At 36.0% G+C, this 22,299-nt stretch overlaps 1 protein-coding gene across 1 annotated transcript in view; it reads right to left on the bottom strand.

The window, feature by feature from the left end:
* The window catches only part of Aass (aminoadipate-semialdehyde synthase), a 67,938-nt gene that overhangs the window by 35,099 nt on the left and 10,540 nt on the right, over positions 1–22,299 (bottom strand). Inside the window, exons 2-11 of the mRNA XM_020162416.2 lie at positions 22,286–22,299; positions 18,359–18,535; positions 15,585–15,669; positions 12,415–12,482; positions 12,160–12,306; positions 11,117–11,195; positions 10,869–10,996; positions 10,102–10,250; positions 6,419–6,541; positions 5,924–6,035 (exon numbers count right to left, since the gene is read on the bottom strand). The exon at positions 22,286–22,299 is cut by the window's right edge and continues 211 nt beyond it. Of these exons, the coding sequence (XP_020018005.2) occupies positions 5,924–6,035; positions 6,419–6,541; positions 10,102–10,250; positions 10,869–10,996; positions 11,117–11,195; positions 12,160–12,306; positions 12,415–12,482; positions 15,585–15,669; positions 18,359–18,535; positions 22,286–22,299 (1,082 nt within the window). The remainder of the gene's footprint in view (positions 1–5,923; positions 6,036–6,418; positions 6,542–10,101; positions 10,251–10,868; positions 10,997–11,116; positions 11,196–12,159; positions 12,307–12,414; positions 12,483–15,584; positions 15,670–18,358; positions 18,536–22,285) is intronic.

The following is a 22,299-nucleotide window of genomic DNA, read 5'->3' as shown; positions in this document are numbered from 1 at the left end:
GCTGGGTATTGAGGGGGGGAGAGGGAGGGTGCGGAGTGGGTTGTAAGGGAGGGGGTGGGGGCAGGGGGGAGAAATGACCCAAGCCTTGTATGCACATATGAATAATAAAAGAAAAAGAAAAAAATTAAAAAAGAAAAAACTGCTGGGAAAACTGGTTAGCAGCCTGCAAAAAATTGAAACTAGATCCACGTTTATCACCCTATACCAATATTAACTCAAAGTGGATCAAAGACCTTAATATCAGACCCCAAACTCTAAAGTTGGTACAGGAAAGAGTAGGAAATACTTTTTAACTAATAGGTATAGGCAAAGACTTTCTCAGCAGCTCAGCAACTAAGAGACAGCATAGACAAACGGGACTTCATAAAACTAAAAAGTTTCTGCTCAACAAAAGAAATGGTCTCTAAACTGAAGAAACCACCCACAGAGTGGGAGAAAATATCTTCCAGCTACACATCAGACAAAGGATTGAAAACCAGAATATATAGGGAACTCAAAATTCTCCCAAAACTAATGAACCAATAAAGAAATGGGCAAGTGAACTAAACAGAACTTTCTCAAAAGAAGAAATTCAAATGGCCAAAAAGCACATGAAAAAATGCTCACCATCTCTAGCAATAAAGGAAATGCAAATTAAAACCACGCTAAGATTCCACCTCACCCCTGTTAGAATAGCCATCATTAGCAACACCACTAACAACAGGTGTTGGCAAGAATGCAGGGAAAAAGGAACCCTTTTACACTGCTCATGGGAATGTAAACTAGTACAACCACTCTGGAAAAAAATTTGGAGGCTTCTTAAAAATCTAAACATTGATCTACCATTTGATCCAGCAATACCACTCTTGGGGATATACCCAAAAGACTGTGACACAGGTTACTCCAGAGGCACCTGCACACCCATGTTTATTGCAGCACTATTCACAATAACCAAGTTGGGGAAACAGCCAAGATGCCCCACTACTGATGAATGGACTAGGAAAATGTGGTATCTATACACAATGGAATTTTATGCAGCCATGAAGAAGAACGAAATGTTATCATTTGCTGGTAAATGGATGGAATTGGAGAACATCATTCTGAGTGATGTTAGCCTGGCCCAAAAGACCAAAAATCATATGTTCTCCCTCATATGTGGACATTAGATCAAGGGCAATCACAACAATGGGATTGGACTTTGACCACATGATAAAAGCAAGAGCACACAAGGGAGGTATGAGGATAGGTAAGACACCCAAAAAACTAGACAGCATTTGTTGCTCTCAACACAGAGAAACGAATGCAGATACTTTAAAGCGACAGAGGCCAGTAGGAGAAGGGGACCAGGAACTAGAGAAAAGGTTAGCTCAAGAAGAATTAACCTAGAAGGTAACACACATGCACAGGAAAGCAATGCAAGTCAACTCCCTGTATAGCTAACCTTATCTCAACTAGCAAAAACCCTTCGTCCTTCCTATTATTGCTTATATTCTCTCTTCAACAAAATTAGAAATAATGGCAGAACAGTTTCTGCCTGATAGCAAAGAGGGGAGAAGGAGGGGGTGAAGGGGTAAGGGAGGGGATGGAGGGAAGTGGGGAGAAATGACCCGAACATTGTATTTATATATGAATAAAAGGAGAATATAGAGAAAGGAAGAAAATAAAGGAGAAGAGAGCAGTGCATATACTCTGAGTATAGTTTCCAGCTGGCTGTCAGATGAAGAAACAGACAATACATTAAACTTTTTTGTGGCAAGCAGATACACATATATCACAACTATGAAATAGAAACAGTTATTATATTTTACAAATAACCAGTGCTCAAAGTTAATGCTAAGACGATTGTCCCACCACTGCTGTTTGGAGAACTATAGTGATATAAAATGTGAAGGTGTGAACTGTTTGGGAACACTGACTCAATCATTAGATTCCAAAGCAATACCACCTACCTTGACGCTACCGGAATCTTTCAACTCACTGCGGACATTTTTAACCTTGTCATACTGCTTAAAATTGTATCAACCATTGGATTTATGTAGATACCAACATATAATTTTACATGTACATTTTCCATCAAGCAGCAATATTAACTGGTTTCAAACCAACACTTCCTCTCAATAAAACAAGGCAAAACAGTAAAGGCCTCAGTTTTTAGGCTCAAAAAGTACTGCAGACTTGATGCCCACAACTCTGGAGAAGGGAGCTCAAAGATCTGAGCTCCACATTTGCCATCATTTGTCTCAAAGCATTTGCCAATAGGAAATCAGTGTCTAAGATCCTGGGAGGTTGAGAGCGAAGGCTGAAAAGTAGAGGAACAATTTTGGATTTGGATGATTTCCAACAACAGTATAAGAAAAACTGAAGTTTAAGGTCTGATGAAAAAGGAATCCTAGTAAATACCAGAATTTCATTTAGGATACTTAAAGACTACATTTAAAAGAAATGGTAAATTGAAAAGCATTAGTTCTCCAAAGGACTATAGCCCAGCTTTGAATCACATCCATCCTGATCTGAATTGATGGCTCTCTCCTAATTTATCTCCTTTGTCACTCCCTCTCAGAAACAACAGAATTCTTCTCTGGAGGAAAATCACATTTCACCCAGAGCCTCAAGTCATCTCTAAAATTGTGCATGTGAATGTATCACAAGCAAGTAAAAATAAAAAGCCACATTAAATAATAAGAATTGATTTAAAACCAAGAAAAAATAACATAAACAAACCCAAGAAGTATATTAGAATTCTCCCAAATGAGTGTGAACTTTGATTCATATGTTTAAAAACTAAAAAGGCAAGACAGATAACGTCAATTCAGAATGGAAAAGTTTTTAAAATGGTCAAATAGAAATTTCTGATAAATGTAAAATAGAATTATTGAGCTGAATAATTTAGCAAGTGAATGACACAGCTAAGGGGAAGATAAATGAACTGGAATAAAGAACAAAAAGACATTAAAATATAGATTTGAATAATATAATTAAAAGCATTACTTAATTTTTTGGTGGTACTGTGTTTTAACCTTGGGGCCCTACACTTGCTAGGCAGGTGCTCTACCACTTCAGCTAAGTCCTCACCCCATGAACATGACTTAATTGACATATATAAAACCCTATGCCCAACAATAACAATATACATTGTTCTCAATTATACAGAGAAAATTCTGCCAAAGTAAATTTAACTAGAGTAATAAAGCAAACCTCAACAAAATTCAGAGAATATATTTTCTGACTACAGTGTAATTAATATGTCAACCAGTGGTCTGGAGTGATAGTTCATGCCTGTAATCCTAGTTACTCAGGAGGCTAAAGTGGAGAGAATCACTATTTGAGATGAGCCAAAACTGATATGGAGGAAGCAACCAGAGCACTTGAGAGTTTTACATTCTTTTAGAATTGCTTTGAGGCAGATTTAAGAAATAATGACAGGCCCCAGAGCAACCATAGCTCCTTGAGTATGAGAGGGGGAATGTCAAAAAAGATCAGAAAGAGGGAGGTCCAACTTCTATGTAAACTCTGCTCCAAGTCTCTGAACGACTCATGAACTGAGTATGTACAGGTAATACAATAAGCACCCAGGTAAAGATAACAGAGCTGAACTGCTATGTGTGCTACCCTTCTCCACAGATGAGATAAATGCTTCAGAATCTCCACAACATAACATTCACATAATTCATGACACAATCCAAATTTATGAGAATTTTAAAACTGTGGCCCATTCTTAAAGGAAGAGATAATTAAACAAAACTCAATCCCAATTTGACCCAGAATGTTGGAAGGGTAAGATACAGTATTGCCTTCTTATGCATGGTTTCAGTTTTCATGGTTTCAGGTACCCATGGTCAACTGCAGTCTGAAAATATTAAGAAGAAAATCCTGAAATAAACAATTCTTAAATTTTAAATTTGAGGCCATTCAATTATCATGATGGAAGTTTTTACTTTCCTGTTTCATCTGGCCTGGAACAGGAATCATCCCTTTACCCATGCGATATATAGTACTACCCACTCAGTAACTACCTTGGTTATCAGATCCACCGTGATGATATTGCAGTGCTTGTGTCAAGTAACCCTTATACAGTAGCCTAGGCATGTTTCCATGCCAACGTCATTCACCTCAATTCATCTCATCACACAGGAGTTGTGTCATCTCATGTCACCACAAGAAGGGTATATAAAGAACAATAAGATATTTTGAGAAAGAGAACACACTGACATAACTTTTATTATAGTATATTATTATAACTCTTCTGTTTCATTATTAATTATTATTACCAATCTCTTACTGTGCTTCATTTGTAAGTTAAACTTTATCATAAGTATGTTTGTATGAGAAAAAACATATGTGCAAATATATATATGTTTCTATAGGAAAAAACATATCCATACATAGGAAGAGGAGGAGGAGAAGGAGGAGGAGAAAGAGGAGCAATAGTAGAAGTCACCACCAATTCTAGAACTTCAAATATGACATCTGAAATAAATTCACACAGAGGGCTTATAAATTTTCAGGTTAAAAACAACTAAAAAGAATCTGTCATCAGCAAGTCTGTACTGCAGGAAGTGCTAAATTAAGTTGGGAAATAAATGTGAAACATCAAAATTATAAACATCTGGGTATATTTACTTTTCTTTTAAATGCATACTCTTTAGGCTCTTAGCCACTGAGATGTTAGAACTAGAGAGACCACTGAGATTATATACTACAGTCACTTCATTTGACAGATGAAATATCTGAGGCTTAGAAAGGAAGTGAGCTTTCCACTGGAGGCCACAGAGCAAGCTGATGCTCACAGTGAAGCCTGGCATGTGTCCTTCTCCTCATGTGACTTTAACCCTTCAGCACCAACTTCAAATACACCACAGACCCAGTGCTGTGTCAGCAACATCTCAGCTTTCACTCCTCTAAACCCGTGTTGCTTAATCTGTAAAATGAGTTCAACAATGGTGCCAACCGGATAGGGTTCTCATGAGTATTAAAAATCAAACTATACCAAGAACTTAGAATATCGTCTACAGCACAGTAGGAACAATATTGGACTTAACCATGATAATTCCAGCACCTAGATTTTCTTCTTCCTGTTTCCATATTACCAAAGGCAAGCAAAGTGTCAAAATAGAATACTATTTGAAAGAAAATAGGAATGCTTTATGCCCCAGAAATTTTGTTATGCTATATTTTAATTTTTTTCAGTTAAAAATATTTTCTAATGTTTCATGTGATTTATTCTTAACCCCAAGGTTATTCAAAGAAAACAATCACAGACTAGAAATTTCATTTATTCCTGCTCTACTGATTATGGTCTCATTTTAGTGTGAGAGTGCCTGAGTGAAGATATGAGGAAAAGACCAAAAGCTACTATTCATAACTTTGGAATCACTGCCACAGGCAGACAGCCATTAGCAGTAAAAATAAAGCATAATGGTATAAAGCCAAGATAAAAACTAAAATGAGAAAAGTTCTCTTTGGTAAAGAGAATGGAATTTAGATGACACAGTATTTCAGTAGTCAATCACTGATCGCAGAAAACATATGACCTCAACACACACTGTCACTTAACAAGGCATTAGTAGATGACATCCAATAATATTTTCTGCATTTCTAGTTTTTCAAATTTGTTATTCATAATACAGTTAGAATTGCCCAATATGGATTGATCTAGACAGCAAGAGAATTGACAATAATGCAAGGCTTATCATTCATGTCATGAACATTCTTAGTAAAATATGTTTAATAAGAAACAAATTTAATTGTAACTAAACATGAACTCGGTGATATCATAGCCTTATGAGACAAGTAAGAAGCATATGTAGAATAAAAAATGTATCAGTAAGTTCTTTGGGGAAGGGCTGGCATTTAATTTTACAACAGATTTCTTAGGTATAGAAGACCAGCACATTCATAAGCTTGCTCCACAATTCTAAGTTACTAGGGCTACCAGTCTCCTTACCATTTCTTCAACATAAGGGTAAAGCATGTCTCCAAAATACTCAGTAGCTTCAATTGGAAGCTGTGCCGGCAAATTGTCAATGGAACACATCAGAATCCCAGAGCCTTCAACACTAAGAAAAGCAACATGTTTTATTCAGATGCACAAAATGTTATTTATAAACTTAACTTTCCTTGATGTTGATTCCATTCTATTTGCTTCATTATCGTTTGTAATCTTGTACAAAAGTATATAAGAATATGAGTGAGACTTCAAACAAAACTTTCCTTCTTCAGCAAACCATCTCCCATTTAAATATAGTACACATTTATTTAGGTGTTCAAATTTATATGTAATTTTTCTATCAAAATTTTAGTATTTGAGTACATATCTCCAAATTTTCATGGCTTTATAAAGAAGTAAAAATATCAAGTACTTTAGACTCATATATATCAAAGCAAGGATATAATGTATTATTATGCATCTTTTGTCATTTAACAGCTTTAACAAACTCACCTGTCATGAATAATATGCTGGTCTGCATCATACATGCAAAAGGGATGCTCTATTGTAGTACACTCAGTCATAAAATCGATAGATCCTCCAGTGTCAGCTGAAATGTCACATATAGCCACAAGTCTGAAAATAAGATCAATAGATGAAAGGATAGAATTCTGAAACTTCCAATAATGCTAACAAAGAATAAAAATAAAAGATACTTGGAACAATTTTCAGTGTGGCTGTCCACTATTTTCCAGGCTCTTAGGCTTTTTCCTACAGTTCTGTCTTCAGGACATTGTATTGTTGTGGGACAGAAACAGAGAGTTTTACTTTCCATAAGAAAAAAGAAAGGGTGGGAAGGGTGGAAGAAGAAAAGAAACAAAACTAGAAAATACCTCCACTAGAGAAATAAGCAACAGCAGACTGATTAAGTTAACCTAGCTAATCGTCTGTAAACAACTAACAAATGTTCAATTACATCATGTCCACTGTACTTAGGATAGACAGCCCACCCACATCATGGTTTCCACATTCTGTAGAGTCAACTGAGACTCAAAAATATTCAAAAAAAGATGGCATCTGTACTCAAAATATACTGACTTTTTTACTTTGCCATTATTCCCTAAACCATATAGCATAAGAATTATTTATATAGTGTTTTCATTGTATTAATTATTATAAATAATCCTGAGATGGTGTGTATAGGAGGAAGTGTATAGCTTCTACACTATTTTATATTGGTATCTGCAGATACTGCTATCCACTGGGTCCTAGAAACAATTCCCACAGATACAAAGGGATGACTATACTGCATAATTTTACATGTGATTACATGGAAATCTCTAGAAATACAAACAGAAGTCTCAGTCCAGCATTTAAAAACTGTCACAGCCAAAGGCGCTAAAAATGCACAATAGAGAAAAGACAGCCTCTTCAACAAAAACTGCTGAGAAAACTGGTTAGCAGTCTGCAAAAAACTGAAACTAGATCCATGTTTATCACCCTATACCAATATTAACTCAAAATGGATCAAGGACCTTAATATCAGACCCCAAACTCTAAAGTTGGTACAGGAAAGAGTAGGAAATACTTTGGAACTAATAGGCATAGGAAAGGACTTTCTCAATGGAACCCTAGTAGCTCAGCAACTAAGAGATAGCATAGACAAATGGGACTTCATAAAACTAAAAAGCTTCTGCTCAACAAAAGAAATGAGCTCTAAACTGAAGAGACCACCCACAGAGTGGGAGAAAATATTTGCCAGCTACACATCAGACAAAGGACTGATAACCAGAATATATAGGGAACTCAAAAAACTAAACTCTCCCAAAATTAATGAACCAATAAAGAAATGGGCAAGTGAACTAAACAGAACTTTCTCAAAAGAAGAAATTCAAATGGCCAAAAAAACACATGAATAAATGCTCACCATCTCTAGCAATAAAGGAAATCCAAATTAAAACCACACTAAGATTGCATCTCACCCCTGTTAGAAAAGCTATCATCAAAAACACCACCAACAACAGGTGTTAGCTAGGATGTGAGGAGAAAGGAAACCTTATACACTGTTGGTGGGAATGTAAACTAGCACAACCACTCTGGAAAAAAATTTGGAGGCTTCTTAAAAATCTAAACATAGATCTGCCATATGATCCAGCAATACCACTCTTGGGGATATACCCAAAGGAATGCAACACAGGTTACTTCAAAGGCACTTGCACACCCATGTTTATTGCAGCACTATTCACAATAGCTAAGTTATGGAAACAGCCAAGATGCCCCACTATCGATGAATGGATTAAGAAAATGTGGTATTTATACACAATGGAATTTTATTTAGCCATGAAGAAGAATGAAATGCTATCATTTGCAGCTAAATGGATGGAACTGGAGAACATCATCCTGAGTGAGGTTAGCCAGGCCCAGAAGACCAAAAGTCATATGTTCTCTCTCATATGTGGACTTTAGATCAAGGGCAAACACAACAAGGGGATTGGACTTTCATCACATGATGAGGTGAGAGCACACAAGGGAGGTATGAGGATAGGCAAGAAACCCAAAAAAAAAAACAAGATAGCATTTGATATCCTCAATGCAAAGGAACTAATCCAGAAACTTTAAAGCGACAGAGGCCAGTAGGAGAAAGGGACCAGGAACTAGAGAAAAGGTTAGTTTGAGAAGAATTAACTTAGAATGTAACACATTCTAAGCAATGCGAGTCAACTCCCTGTATAGTTATCTTTATCTCAACTAGCAAAAACCCTTGGTCTTTCCTATTATTGCTTATACTCTTTCTTCAACAAAATTAGAGATAAAGGCAGAATAGTTTCTGCCTGGTAGCGAGGGGGTGGGGGGAGAGGGAGGGGGGTGGGGGAAAGGAAGAGGCTGGGGAGAAGGGAGGGAGAAATGACCCAAACATTGTATGCACATATGGATAAAAGAAATTTTTAAAAAACTGTCATAGGTTGGTCACCTTTTCCTGCTCAACTTACAATTACCACATACTACACAAACGTATACTTATGCTACACTGTCCCACTCAGTGTCTTATGTTGTATTTTCGTGGCTTCATATTTACCAAGCAGCAATCCTATAACTTGTAAATTTTGTTCTTCTCAGTCTTCCTTTCCAAGGCTTTGCAAAACTCAAGTGTTGCCACTAGGTTAGTACTTTTAGGAACTATTACTTATGCTTTTTGGGGTGGTACGGCTTCTTCATTAAATGACTATTAATGTGCCTTCAAAGTTGTTTTTTGTTTCAGATAAGACCTCCCAGACAAACTTCAAGGGACTTGCCAAATCACCAGGCTATTCTGACTCACACTTTTATGTGACCTTAGAGTAAACTCTACTCATCAATATTAAATGTAAATGCTCTACCAGAGGGCCTTCCCATCCACAATGTTTTGGGTATGTGATATACAAAACAACATGGCCTCCAGCTAAGCATTCTCAAGAACATGCCACCTCTACATGCCATGACAAATCTTTCCTAAATGAGTATGTGTGAGCTCCCCAATAAAAGCCCTTTGCCTTATTTGCTTGGAGAATTATCCCATACTCTTTTATCTCCTGGTTATGCTTATTGGCTTTGCATTCACCCAGAGGTGAAATTATTGTGTTCAATTACAAATGCTCCCGCTTTTTCTAAACTCCTATGGCACTGTTGATCCTACCATCCCCTTGGCATTTGCCTAATCCCAGCTGCATGCCTGTAAGAGCAAAGATATCTTTACTATTCTCTCTCCTTTGGCTTAGCAGAGCTGTGCAGACAAGGTATTCCACAAATATTATTCATTCATTCAACATTTAATAATTATTTGAATGTCTAATTTACCTCAGGCAATATACCAGGTGCTTCTGGTTAAGATAAACATTGCTCCTATAGTTAAGGAGATTCAATTCTAGTAGTAAAGAGAAAAATCATAAACACAGGAAAACAAATGATCACAAATATAGAAAAATAAACAGAGTAACAGACTAGAGAGAGATGGGAATGGGGAAGTAAGAGAAGACTTCCACAAAATTTAGAAGAGAGTTTAAAGGAGAGGGGGGGCATCTGGACCAAATGTTGCCAAGAGATGGAATCAGGTAGTCACTAATGATCAAGTCCTCTGATATGTAGGATTAAATTCTTTGGTCCCCTGCCAATGGTGCCATCACTAAAAACTGCCATTAGTTTAGCAGTAAAGACCTTACCTGTGTGGTAATTCAGGGCATCCTTCAACAGTAATCCCTGAAGACTTGACTGGAGTCAAGAGACTTTGAGCATCATGGCGGGTTAGGAGGCGAGGGGTATTTTGTTCCCAGTAGATTCCATTAATTAAACAAGTTGTGTAGGGTGCAATCTGTAAAACAAGTTCCACATTCAACAAATAAGAGAGAACCCATACTGTGTGCTGAAAGAATGCTATTAGTCAAGTCCATAAGAAATAATTAATGCTACTTCCAATGAACACTTTCATTGTCCATGTCAATGGCCATCTTTTGAAACATAAATAACAACACCACTCAGATTTAATACAGTAGTTGAAGTTCTAATTGCAATTTTTGGCATAGAAAGGGTAAACCTATGCTAAGATCAAACCTCATAGACATTGTGCTCTGCCAACAGTGCTAACTAGTCCAGGATAATAGACAAACGGCAACCCACAGGAAATGGTTTAGAGCTTTTGGTACTCACAGATCTGAAGTAGAAAGAGACAGTGAAGCAAAGGGCATACCCATGGAAGCAACCAAAACCACTAAGCAAAGGCCACTACAAATACCAAGAGCAACAATTCCTAAAACCAAAGGACTCACAAGTCCATATAAGGAACCAAAAATCAATATAAATGGATAGTAAATGTCCCCTAAAAGCCTATGTGTTGGAGACTTGGTTCCAAGCCCATAATTTCTCTCCTTGAAAACAGTCAAACTATAATGTATCAAAAGCAACCATCTCAAAAACTGAATAGGATACTCACATCTGTATTAAAACGACTTATGTAGCGCTCGGGATGTTTGTCATACTCTACAGGATCAAACACACCATCTGTCTTTCTGACAAGATGATGATGTCGACTTAACACTGTCCCATACACTTTTCTGAGGTCTTGCAGAAGAAGAAGAAATTGGTACATGGGTGACAAATGATAATGATTTATGGTGATAAGATATTATAACAAAAGACTTTTTAAAAAAGTACGTGATATGGTCTTCCTCCACCCTTTACCTCCATTTTGGGAAACTTCTTTTAATTCATGGGGCTCCACATATTCACAGGGTAGTTCATTAAAGATTTCTTGGGCTCCCTGTAAACAATGCATGAGTAAACACCTTAAAATCAACAGGAAAAGAGCCAACACCATTTTCTGCACAGATTCCAGTTATGGTCCCAAAATTATATAGCTCTCTTTGCCTTGCCCTGCAACCAAGACAGCAACATAGAAGTAGAGATAAACTTCTGTACTCATAGCCTGCAAACCAGCTTGGGTTCCAATTGGAAAACCATGCATTAGAAGGAGCTGTTTTTGTTTTCTCTTAACTTAAGTTACTCAGAACAGCAACAAGAGCATTTAGAAATATGACTATAATACAAGATTTCTTTTTACTTTTTAGTTCATTCCAGAAATTATTTCAAATGGGAAAATTGTTTCCTGCAGAAGAAAAATCAGATGCTTACCTCTCAATATAATATGGACAGAGATGTTCTATTTGTGAAATATTTTCATTAAAGATCTAGTTTTCAATTTAAAGTTTCTGAGAGATTGATTACAAATACATCTTTTAAACCACCCCAGGATGTGGTTTCATCCCAGTCTTAAATTAATCTTCCCAGTATCTATTGGCAAAAATACAAGTCTTCAAAAATATATATTCTGGAGTCATTTTCAAGTTTTTGGACATCTCAGTAGTGAAAGAAAAACTGATCACCCTATGAGCAGTTTTAAATGAATTATCTCAAGGCATGAAGGCAGGAAGGCAAGTAAGGGAGGGTGGGAAGGGAGGGAGGAATGAAGGGAAGGAGGGAAAGAAGGGAAGATGAGGAAGGAAGGAAAGAGGAAAGAAGGGTATTCCAAGCTTTTGATAACTTGAATCAAGGAAAAGCAAAGAAAATGTTTGGAAGCTATTGCTCTTTGCCATAAGAAAAATACATAAATTATTAAAGTACCAAAGGTAGAATGCCCATTCAGTTCTATTTGAAATGTCCCTAAAAGGCCCACATCTCCAGTTTCAAACTGTTTTACAGAAAGAAGAAAGACAGATGGAATTTACCTTTGATACGTTACCAGTCCCTGTGAACACAAATGTTAAGGGCCCTATTGACTTTGGCATTAAACCCAGAGATATTTCATAGCCAGCATCACGGACAGCTTGCACAGCCTGACTGCTATTCCTGTAGTTATGAGCCATGCCAAGATGCTGAAAGCAACACATATAATTCAAGTTAGTCTACTCACTGAGCTATTTTTCTGTTCTTAAAGTGTGCTATGTATTTTCAAAGCAATAAATAAAAGAAATATCTCTCACCATAAATGGTGTGTGATGTCCCAAAGCAAGGAGCCTTAAACCCATTCCATGTAAAATATTGATCATCCCTATTATAGAGTCAGAACATGAAGAAGGGAATTAGTTGACTGGAATTGAATACTACTGTCCAAAATATATTCTGCACATAGAAAAATATATTCTGCATGTAGAAATTTATCAAGAGAAATGATACATTCTTTCTCTTTATACTTTTTTCACCTACTCAGTGCTGTAGGAAGCACAGACCACAGTATCTCAGATTTTATCCATCTCCTCTACTTTCTGCCATCAAAAACTCTAATCCAACTATATCCCTTCCACTTTTGATCTTGATAAAATGGAAAGGGTCTCCTTCTTCTTGTGTAAGGTTAACACAAGATCTGCAATCTTTTATTGCAGATCCCATCCTTCCTGCCCCCCCAAGGAATTCATTCTTTTATCTTTTTATGCTTAAGTCAACTTTTAAAGAAATAATTTAAATGCAATAAAATGTGCCAGTTTAAAGTGTATAGTTTTGTTCTGTTTTGTTTTTTGGCAATAGTGAGAATTGAACCCAGAGCTTCAATCTACCTCTTGAGTCATGCCCCAGTCCTTTTGCTTTCACTGTTTTTCAGATAGGGTCTCATGATTTTGCCTTGGCTGACCTCTGACCCCAATTCCTACCTTCACTGCTCAAGCAGCTGAGGTTACCAACATGCACATCATGCCCAGTTTTAAAATGTATAGTTTGATAACTATTCACAAATGCACACATCTATATTACCATCAGTATAATCAAGATCAAAATTCCTGATCACAGACAACTACTGAAATTTCTGTCTTTATAGATTAGTTATTCTTGTAGTTCTTCTTATAAATGAAACTGTAAGCATAGACTTTTTTGTTGTGTCTTTTATCATCCAGAATAATGTTTTTGAGGTTTGATTCAATACTTTATTTCTTTTTATTGCAGATGAGTTACTATTTCTATTTTGATGGCCATGTGTTGTTCCCAGGCTATTACAAATGGAATGGCTATAAAAATTCTTTCTTTAAAATATTTCAATTTGGGCTGGTGGAGTGGCTTAAGTAGTAGAGCGCCTGACTAGCAAGCATGAACCCCTGAGTTCAAACCCCAGTACAACCAAGAAAAAAAAAAGATGCATTTCTCTTGGCAAACACCTATGAATATTTTATTTTGTATAGTAATACTTAAGTTTTTATTTCTTCTTGCTGTGGTTTTAGTGCTTTGTATCTTTCAAGGATTTTTCTAGTTCATCAATTTTGTCCATCTTTTTGGTCTATCCTTAATATTTCTTTAGAGATGTTATAATGTCCCCTCTTGATCTCCTTATCAGAAAATAGTGTCTTCCTTCTTTTATTAGTCTACTTAGATGTTTTCTCAATTGGGCTTTGAACCTTTTTACTTTCTCTCTCCCTTACTTTCTTTAATAGTTTTTAGTTATTCATCAAACCTAGCTTCAGAGGCACTATTTTAAGGAAACTTCTCTAACAGCCAAGTCTAGTTCAATACCCTTCCTATAGCAATTAGCAGTGGCATTGTACTTGTCCATTTCCTTGCCTGAACACTTCCTTAAGAGTAAGAACCACATCTTATCCACTGGTGTGGCACTACTTCTGAGTGTTATGACTCCTGAATTAATCAACTTATTGCTGATTGCATTCATACTCTCCAGAAAAATAAAACTCTCATCTAGGTGAATCTTGAATGATCTGGGAAGAGTAGCCAACAGGGATCACGCTGTCACTCCTTCCCTACTAAGAGATTCAACTTCCTGTTACTTTAATAGAATGGATTTGTTTATTGGTGAGGAGAGGTATGAAATAGGGTTTAAAATAGGAAACAACAAATTGGTTTTAAGTGACAAGAATCTAATGTTTTAAAATTTTGCTTATGTTTTTTACTATTTCAGAAGCCGGTAGGCAAGGACATACTAATATGTTAAAATTTAAAGATTTTTTTCTGACATTACTCATTTCTAAAAGTATAAGATATTTTACATTTTTTCCAACATTTTTGAGTGGGGATAATTGAGTGAATGGTAGGAATGTTGTTTGTAAAAGTACCCTAGAATTCCATTTACTCTTAATATTTTACACAATAATATACTATTGACCATATTTTTTGAGAAATGTAGTAAAAGCAAGATCTTAAGGAGGTCAAGGCAGACTGGCTAGGAAGAAAAAGCACACAAGGGAGGTATAAGGATAGGTAAGACACCAAAAAAACTAGATAGCATTTGTTGCCCTCAACACAGAGAAACTAATGCAGATACTCTAAAGCGACTGAGGACAGTAGGAGAAGGGGACCAGGAGCTAGAGAAAAGGTTAGATCAAGAAGAATTAACCTAGAAGGTTACACACATGTACAGGAAAGCAATGTGAGTCAACTCCCTGTATAGCTATCCTTATCTCAACTAGCAAAAACCCTTGGTCCTTCCTATTATTGCTTATACTCTCTCTTCAACAAAATTAGAGATAAGAGCAAAATAGTTTCTGCCTGGTAGCGAGGGGTTGGGGAGGGAAGAGAGGGGGCGGAGGGAAGGAGGGGAGAAATGACACAAACATTGTATGCACATGTGAATAAAGTAAAATAAAATAAATAAAAAAGAAGAAAAAGCAGTGACATAAACCACAATGAGGAATATTTCACTTTTACATAACAAGGTAAAACAAATAATGTCCAACTAAAGACCTTCCTACTCTGAAAGGAGGCCATCACATATTGCAGCGTTTCTCAAAAAAAGAAGGTCCAAACTACTAGCTGGGGCAAAAATCAAGCACAGATTTTCCCCAGACTTTAGATCTTGTTCCTTCTAGAAAGCTGTCTGTTGCTTCCTACCCCGTGTCATTTTTCCCTTTTTCTTTTTTCTTATGTTTTTCTTCCCAATCTCTCATCCTAAAACTGATCTCTCCTTCTAGATCTCCAAACAGATCTGAAAAAGTTAAAGCCTATTCGTAGGTGTTATCCTTTTCCCTGCTTTCTTTTCTTTTCAATGTTTATAATAAAATATCTTAATGATTAATGTTCTTCCTCTATTCTTCTGATACTCATCAGCCTTCATCACACACTCATATTTTTGTCAGTGGAAATAAACACAGAAAAGAGAAAACACACAGTTACTCCTCAGGCAAACATAGAAAATGACATAAAATCCTGGCATACCAACCTGCCACGCCTGCCCATTGTCCAAATGCCACCACCCGTATTCCTCTATGATCCACCATTTTCTCATAATCAATAAGTCGGATTTCCTGGAGAAAGGGTATAAAACAGCTCAACCAGATTCAATAAGTTCAATTTCAGTGAGTAAAGTGCATATTTGTACAAATATGTATTTTACACTTTTTCCCCCTACGAAAACCTATCTTGACTTGCTAACCTAAGTTACCATTGGGTATACCACTAACTACTTAGGAAATACCCAGTCACAAAGCAGTTGTAGGTCTGCAATTAACAGCTGAATGAATGGTCCTAGCATGTGTTCAACATCCTTAGACGGTAAGCAATGAAATAATAAAAGCAAGATTTTCTTTCCTTTTTTGACACACTCATTCTTATGTTCTTCCTTCTGGTCCCAAAGAAGACAGATCCCTCCTGAACTGCTTCCTGTGGACAAGCCTCAGCTTTTGTCTGTGTCCTCCAGGACCACTCTTTTTGAACTATTACTCTTTCTCTCAGCATTCCTCTCTACATTGTTCCTCAGTCTTTCTAATACTTGCTGGTATCTTCTCCCCGAAAAATACTAACACTCCTTCCAAGTTCACAAATCTCTCTCTCTCTCCCTCTCTCTCTCTCTCCCATCCTTCCCTCTTTCTTTCTCCATCCTTTTATAGATAAGCTTCACTTAAAAAGTAGTGCATGCTGCCTACATTTCTTTTCCTCTCCTTTGCTAAGACACATTCTTCCTCTTTCCTCAGAGAACTTCCCTTTCTCTGGGGATAGTCTTATTAGTTTATGCTTAAAAGGTATTGGTATATTGCAATTATGAATGTTTGCAATAGTTATTTTATTTCCTCAATGATCATATAATTTAAGTGCTGGGATTATGTAGCTCAGGGCTTTGAATAGCATGCACAAGACCCAGGGTTCCATTCCCAGCACTGAAAAGAAATCATGATTTTTACCATGTTAACAAATTTAAGAACATTTAACATACATCCAACTCTGAGTAACTGGTTACAAAATGCTGCCAAAAAGCAGCCTTGCTGGGTCTGTTTTTATTAGTCATCTTATAATGAACAAAAGTTTACATAACAAAAAACAGTCTCTAAAATACTTTTTGAAGACTTTATTGGCTTTCATTAATTAGTTTTGAGTCTGTTCTTCGGAAACACTGCAAATTAACTACTTCCTAGGTCTAGTAGATATGAAATTAATAGAAAATATATTCTAAATAAAATATATCTTCATCCTTTGTGTGTGAACTCATATTTTAGCCTATTTCTAACACTCTAACATCCTTATTACAGGACAGGAACCTTGGATGACTTTGCATCTCCCCTCACTCCCTACACTCATCCAGCCTCATGGCTGTAAATGCCATTTGACAAGATCTTTTGACAAGGATTAAATGGATGTGGAGAGGAACTGCCTTCTTCAGCTGCAGACTTGTATTCAGCAGCCTACTCAGCTTCTCCCCTGACTCCCTAACGGCATATTAAACCTAACAGGTCATAACCTTGACTCTGGACCTTCTCATCCTAGCCTGCTGTTCATACAATGACATCATCTCACTCTATGGCAACCCCTTCCAGTAGCTCAGGCCCCATCCTTAGCCATTGCTGACTCCTCTCCTTTTCTCAAATTCCACCTTCATGTCAGCAGTGAGTTTGGTAGCATTCACCTCTGAAATACATCTAGGATTCTCTGTGAGTCAGTCTCAACTTCCACCACCCCTATACAAGTCACCCTCATTTTTGGTCTACAGTCTAGACTATTATAGACTCTGACTTTTGATCAATTGTGGTGTTCTTAGCCCATCTCCAGCTACATCCACACAGCATTTTAGTACATGATCATCTTATAAGCATTTTAATACACACTGGGTTCTAATTGTCCACTCACAAAGACCCTGAGACCTTTACGTCACTATTTTCTATGCTTTGTCCTTCAAATTTTTGCTCAAATGTCACCTTTGCAATGAAGCTTTCATTTCTGCATCCTTTCTGCACTAGCATTGTCAACTCTCCCAATGCCTACATTCCTTTTCTCATTCTATATTTATCTCCATTACACACACTGCCAAATGACATACAAGATGTCCTATTTACTTATCCTCTACCTTACTAGAAAGTAAGCACTGTGAAGACAAATATTTACTATTTTGCTTTTTCATTTCAGTAAACAATGTCAATGCATTGTAGACACTCAGTAGATGTTTATTCAATGAATGCACTGTATTTTGAGCAGCTGCTACTATTTCCATAGTATTTACATCTCAAAAAATACTTTGTCCTTTATGACAAAGTATTTGTCTACATTAATAAATGTAGAAAGTTTCTCCAGGTCAGTTCTGGCACCACAGAGCTGTCAACCTCAGTCAAGCCACTTCACCACTCCAAACTCCATCTGAAAAATAAGGTGTTATGTTACATGATCTGAGGCTCTTTTCAGCTCTGAGATTCTTCTTGGTAATATCTGTCTAATTGAACTTATAAATTGGTAAGTGTTTGGGGAAGCTTTTATAGTTCTTTCTACTTCAGAATTTAAAAAGAATGGAATACATTTACTTTCTCTTACTACAAACTCTAAACCGATACAGCAGAGGAGCCCTGAAGAATGGCAGAACTATTCAAGCACTTCCTCATGTATCCCCTATGCCAGTGAGGGGAGTGATACTGCATTTGCCAGGTGCTAAAAGAAAACTAAAGCTCCACTTTGTATATACTGTAGCTATAATATACTCATCATTAATACTCATGAATACTGGCTGCTAATTACCTGTTTTAAAACCTCATCCAACAAGCTCATATTGGCCTCCTGAGCTTTTATTGTGTGGGAGAAGAACGCATATGTTTTCCTGGACATTAATTTTTCCTCTGGTGGTCTTTTAACTCCCAAAATTAGACAAGCTTCAGAAATATCCTCCTGAAGAATGCCTCCAGCTTTGACATATTCCTGGGAATGCAATTTTGGTTAAAAGTTATTCACCTGACTTGGAGAAGTCACATTTTCTTTAATAAAAAGAGTAGCAAAAACAGGCACAACCTTTTGAATGAATGAAATTTGTATGGCTTAGAACAAATAATAGAACAGCTACTTTTAATATTTATACTTCTTGGCAAAAGATAAACCTACTGTGTTTGGCTTTTGAAACAAAAAGTTAAGAAATTTAGCACCTGCTCAAATGTAACAACAGATTATAGTTTAAGTAGAAACATTGTTTAAACATACTTACAAAATGTATAGTTTATATCAAGAATGAACACAAATATTGAATGTCAAATAGTGATTTTTACTCATTTATATTTTTTAATATGTAGAGTTCTCCAAAATTTGTTTTATTTTTTGACTCAGTGTTTGCTACTGGACTATAGACTGTATTAGCAATAATAAGGCACAAAGAACAGAAAAGACCCTTCCTACAGAACTCACAAACTACAGTAAAAAGATATCAGGAGCCCAGGAAAGGAGGCCAAAGTGAAAAGAACATTATTATCAGCAGAATCTGAAGGACATATTAACTCAATTGATATTGAGATAATTCCCAGGTAGGATTATTAGATAAATTTAGAAGTTTAAGTTAACTTAAAAGAATGGGTAGATTGTAGAGAGACAGATATGGGAAATACAAGGTTGTAATTTCAATAAAAGCCATGGAAGTCATATATACAACGACAGCAGGAAATTAAGATGGTTAGGGCATGTGGATGAACAAGTTCAAAAATATAAGTTGAATATCATCATGGCTAATATGAGCACTACTGGATAATAAATAACAATAATCATAGTTGATATTTATTCACAAATTATTATGTGTTTGATAAGCTTTTTGAATGAGTTATGTCATTTAATTCTCATAAATTTCCCATGAATTAAGTACATTATTATCCCAATGTTATCAATGAAAAATCTAAAGTTTACACATTTAGCCAAGATGGCAGAGTTAGCACTTGGAAGCATGATACGGTAATGTAAGATTTTTAAATAAGGGAGTGACATGAACAAGAGAGATCAAAAGAGCATCTATGGCAACAGTTAAATAAAATGAAGATTAAACTGAGTTAGGAATCTACTTCAAAGGAAAATGCAGATGGATAGGAGAAACGGTAAATGAATAAACACATAGCTTCAATTTGATTTCTTTTAAAATAGTCCATTTTCCCATTTACAGTAGGCTGGTCAAATAAGCCTTGATAAATCTACACAATGCAGTATTTATCACATTACCATGAAACAGATGTGTATGATCTGATGTGGAGCAATGTCAGAGATATGCTGTGGATTAATCAAAGAAAGGGGCAAAAAGTGAGTGTTTGTGTGTATGTGTGTTACATACTCTTATATACATGACTATATACTCACATCTACTCATACTTCTCATATATAGGTATATGTACATATATACTCTTTTACATACTCGAATACACACAAGGTACAAAAGAGTACATATGGTATATAGACTTCTGTAATAGAAAAAGAGGGAAATAAGAGCACATGCACATACAAATATACACAGAGATGCTATGTCACCTACAAGAAACAGGAATTTGAGAACAGAAACTAAAGAAATCTTTGAAGTAGGTGGGAATGGGATATAGGGTGTTTGGGTAAAGGCAGGAGTGAATCTTGGCAATTTGAAAGTGTTACACTTATTTGAAATTAAATCAAAAGAGATTTAACAGCAAACATTAAAACTGAATAGAAATAATATAAGAATATATATATATATATATATATTATATAATACATTGATAATGTAACCACACAGGAAAACAAGTCAAATGTATGATATATTCTAAAAGCAGAAAAAGAAAAGCTTTAAAGAACTATCATGCTCACTTAATAAGCTGATTGTTAATTCTAATAATAGTATTGCAATTCTGAAACTATTTTGTCTGTATTGTAGAATAAAGCAAAAAGTCCATTAAGGTAACAAGGAATTAAGAATGTCATTATTGGAGAATAAGAAGCAAATACAAAACTTTTCAGATAAGAAAACACTACAATGAATGCTAACTTTTAATTGGAAATAGTATTAACTCAATAATATATGTATATGCTTCTGTGTGTGTGTGTGTGTGTGTGTGCTTCTATTTGTTTCTAGGCTCTGTCCCCTAAAAGAGCCTAAGAGTGAATAATATCTCAGTAACAACAAGCCCATCTAACATCAGACACCAGTTCTTGGCTTCTATCTTCTAAAAGAAATCAAAAATTTTGGTAAAATAGTTAATTGCAGGAAAAACATAAAGTGAGGCTAGAATATGTTATTCCAGGAAATAAAGTTCAAAGGTAAACGAATTCATGTCCAAAACACATACTACCCCCATTGAAGGAATGTATGCTAACGAAATTTGGGATAATTAGGACATAAAAGAGAGAATAATTGAAATGAACTAACTTTTAAATGCAGTTCCTTTAATTCTTAGCGGGAAAAAAAACATGGAATGGAGTGAAAATAAAATTTTTAAGCAAAGAATAAATGTGACACTTGCCAGATTATAATAAAGACACCTGCACTCCCATTTTTATTGCAGCATTATTCACAATAACAGCCAAGATTCCCCACAACTGATGAATGGATTAAGAAAATGTGGTATTTATATACAATGGAATTTCATTCAGCCATAATAAAGAATGAAATTTTGTTATGTGCAGGTAAATTGATGGAACTGGAAAACATCATCTTAAGAGAATTTACCCAGGCTCAGAAAGCAAAGGTCACATGTTTTCTCTCATATGTGGAATATAGGCCCAATATATAGAGAGAGCATGTATCCAAAAAAGGGACTGGTAGAGGAGACCACGAGGAGAGGAAAAGAAGGAAAGATAGTGATTAATAATGAAATACATCACATCTGTGCAGGAATAAGACACACAGAAACATGCTGAAAACTGTTAAACAATACAGGATGGGGGGAAGGGCAAGGCAATGCAGTATAGGGGGCTACATTGAATTAAGCACAATGCTTGCACAGGTATAACACCAGCACAAAAATTCTACTGACCAACGAACAGACACCTAAACAATGAAGGACAAGAATGCAAAACAAGTCATGTTAAAGGGAAGGCACTAACAGGAAGGGGAGGGTAAAAGAAAGAAGCAAAGAAGGTGAATATGGGTGATGTACTGTCTATACAATAATAAACATAGACGTTTTAAAGCTGTTGAAATCACCATAAGAAGAGGACTAAGGTAGAAAGAGGAACAATGGAGGGGATGAACCAGTTCAGGATATAGCATATATATACTTGGAAATGTCATAGTGAAACTCTCTGAATAGATATCTTAAATAAACAAAAATGTCTTTTTTTCCCAAAAACAGAGAACTAGAAGGTAAAACAGATTCTGTCTAGGGGCTGGTACCAGTAGGTGAGGGGAGGATATAAGAAAAGGGTGTAAGAGAGTGGATATAGTGGAAATATTATGTATACATATATAAAAAACGGAAAAACGAGACCTGTTGAAACTATTCTAAGAATGGGTGGAGGGGGGGATAAAGGAGAATGAAGGAAGGGGTGAATTTTACTAAGATACAGTGTAAACACTTTTGTAAAGGACACAATGTACCCCCAGTACAACAATATGATTAAAAAATATGAAAAATAAAGTGACATCTGCACATTTTATTTTCACTCAAATATTCCTTAATTTTCACAAACAGGTTTATTTTATTCACACTTATTTTAAAAGTTGGAAATTGTCACCTTGTCATGAATGG

This window comes from Castor canadensis, chromosome 2 (genome assembly GCF_047511655.1).
Source record: "Castor canadensis chromosome 2, mCasCan1.hap1v2, whole genome shotgun sequence".
Taxonomy (NCBI): Eukaryota; Metazoa; Chordata; class Mammalia; order Rodentia; family Castoridae; genus Castor; species Castor canadensis.
The sequence above is the reverse complement of the archived record's forward strand: the minus strand, read 5'-3'. Positions and strand labels throughout refer to the sequence as shown.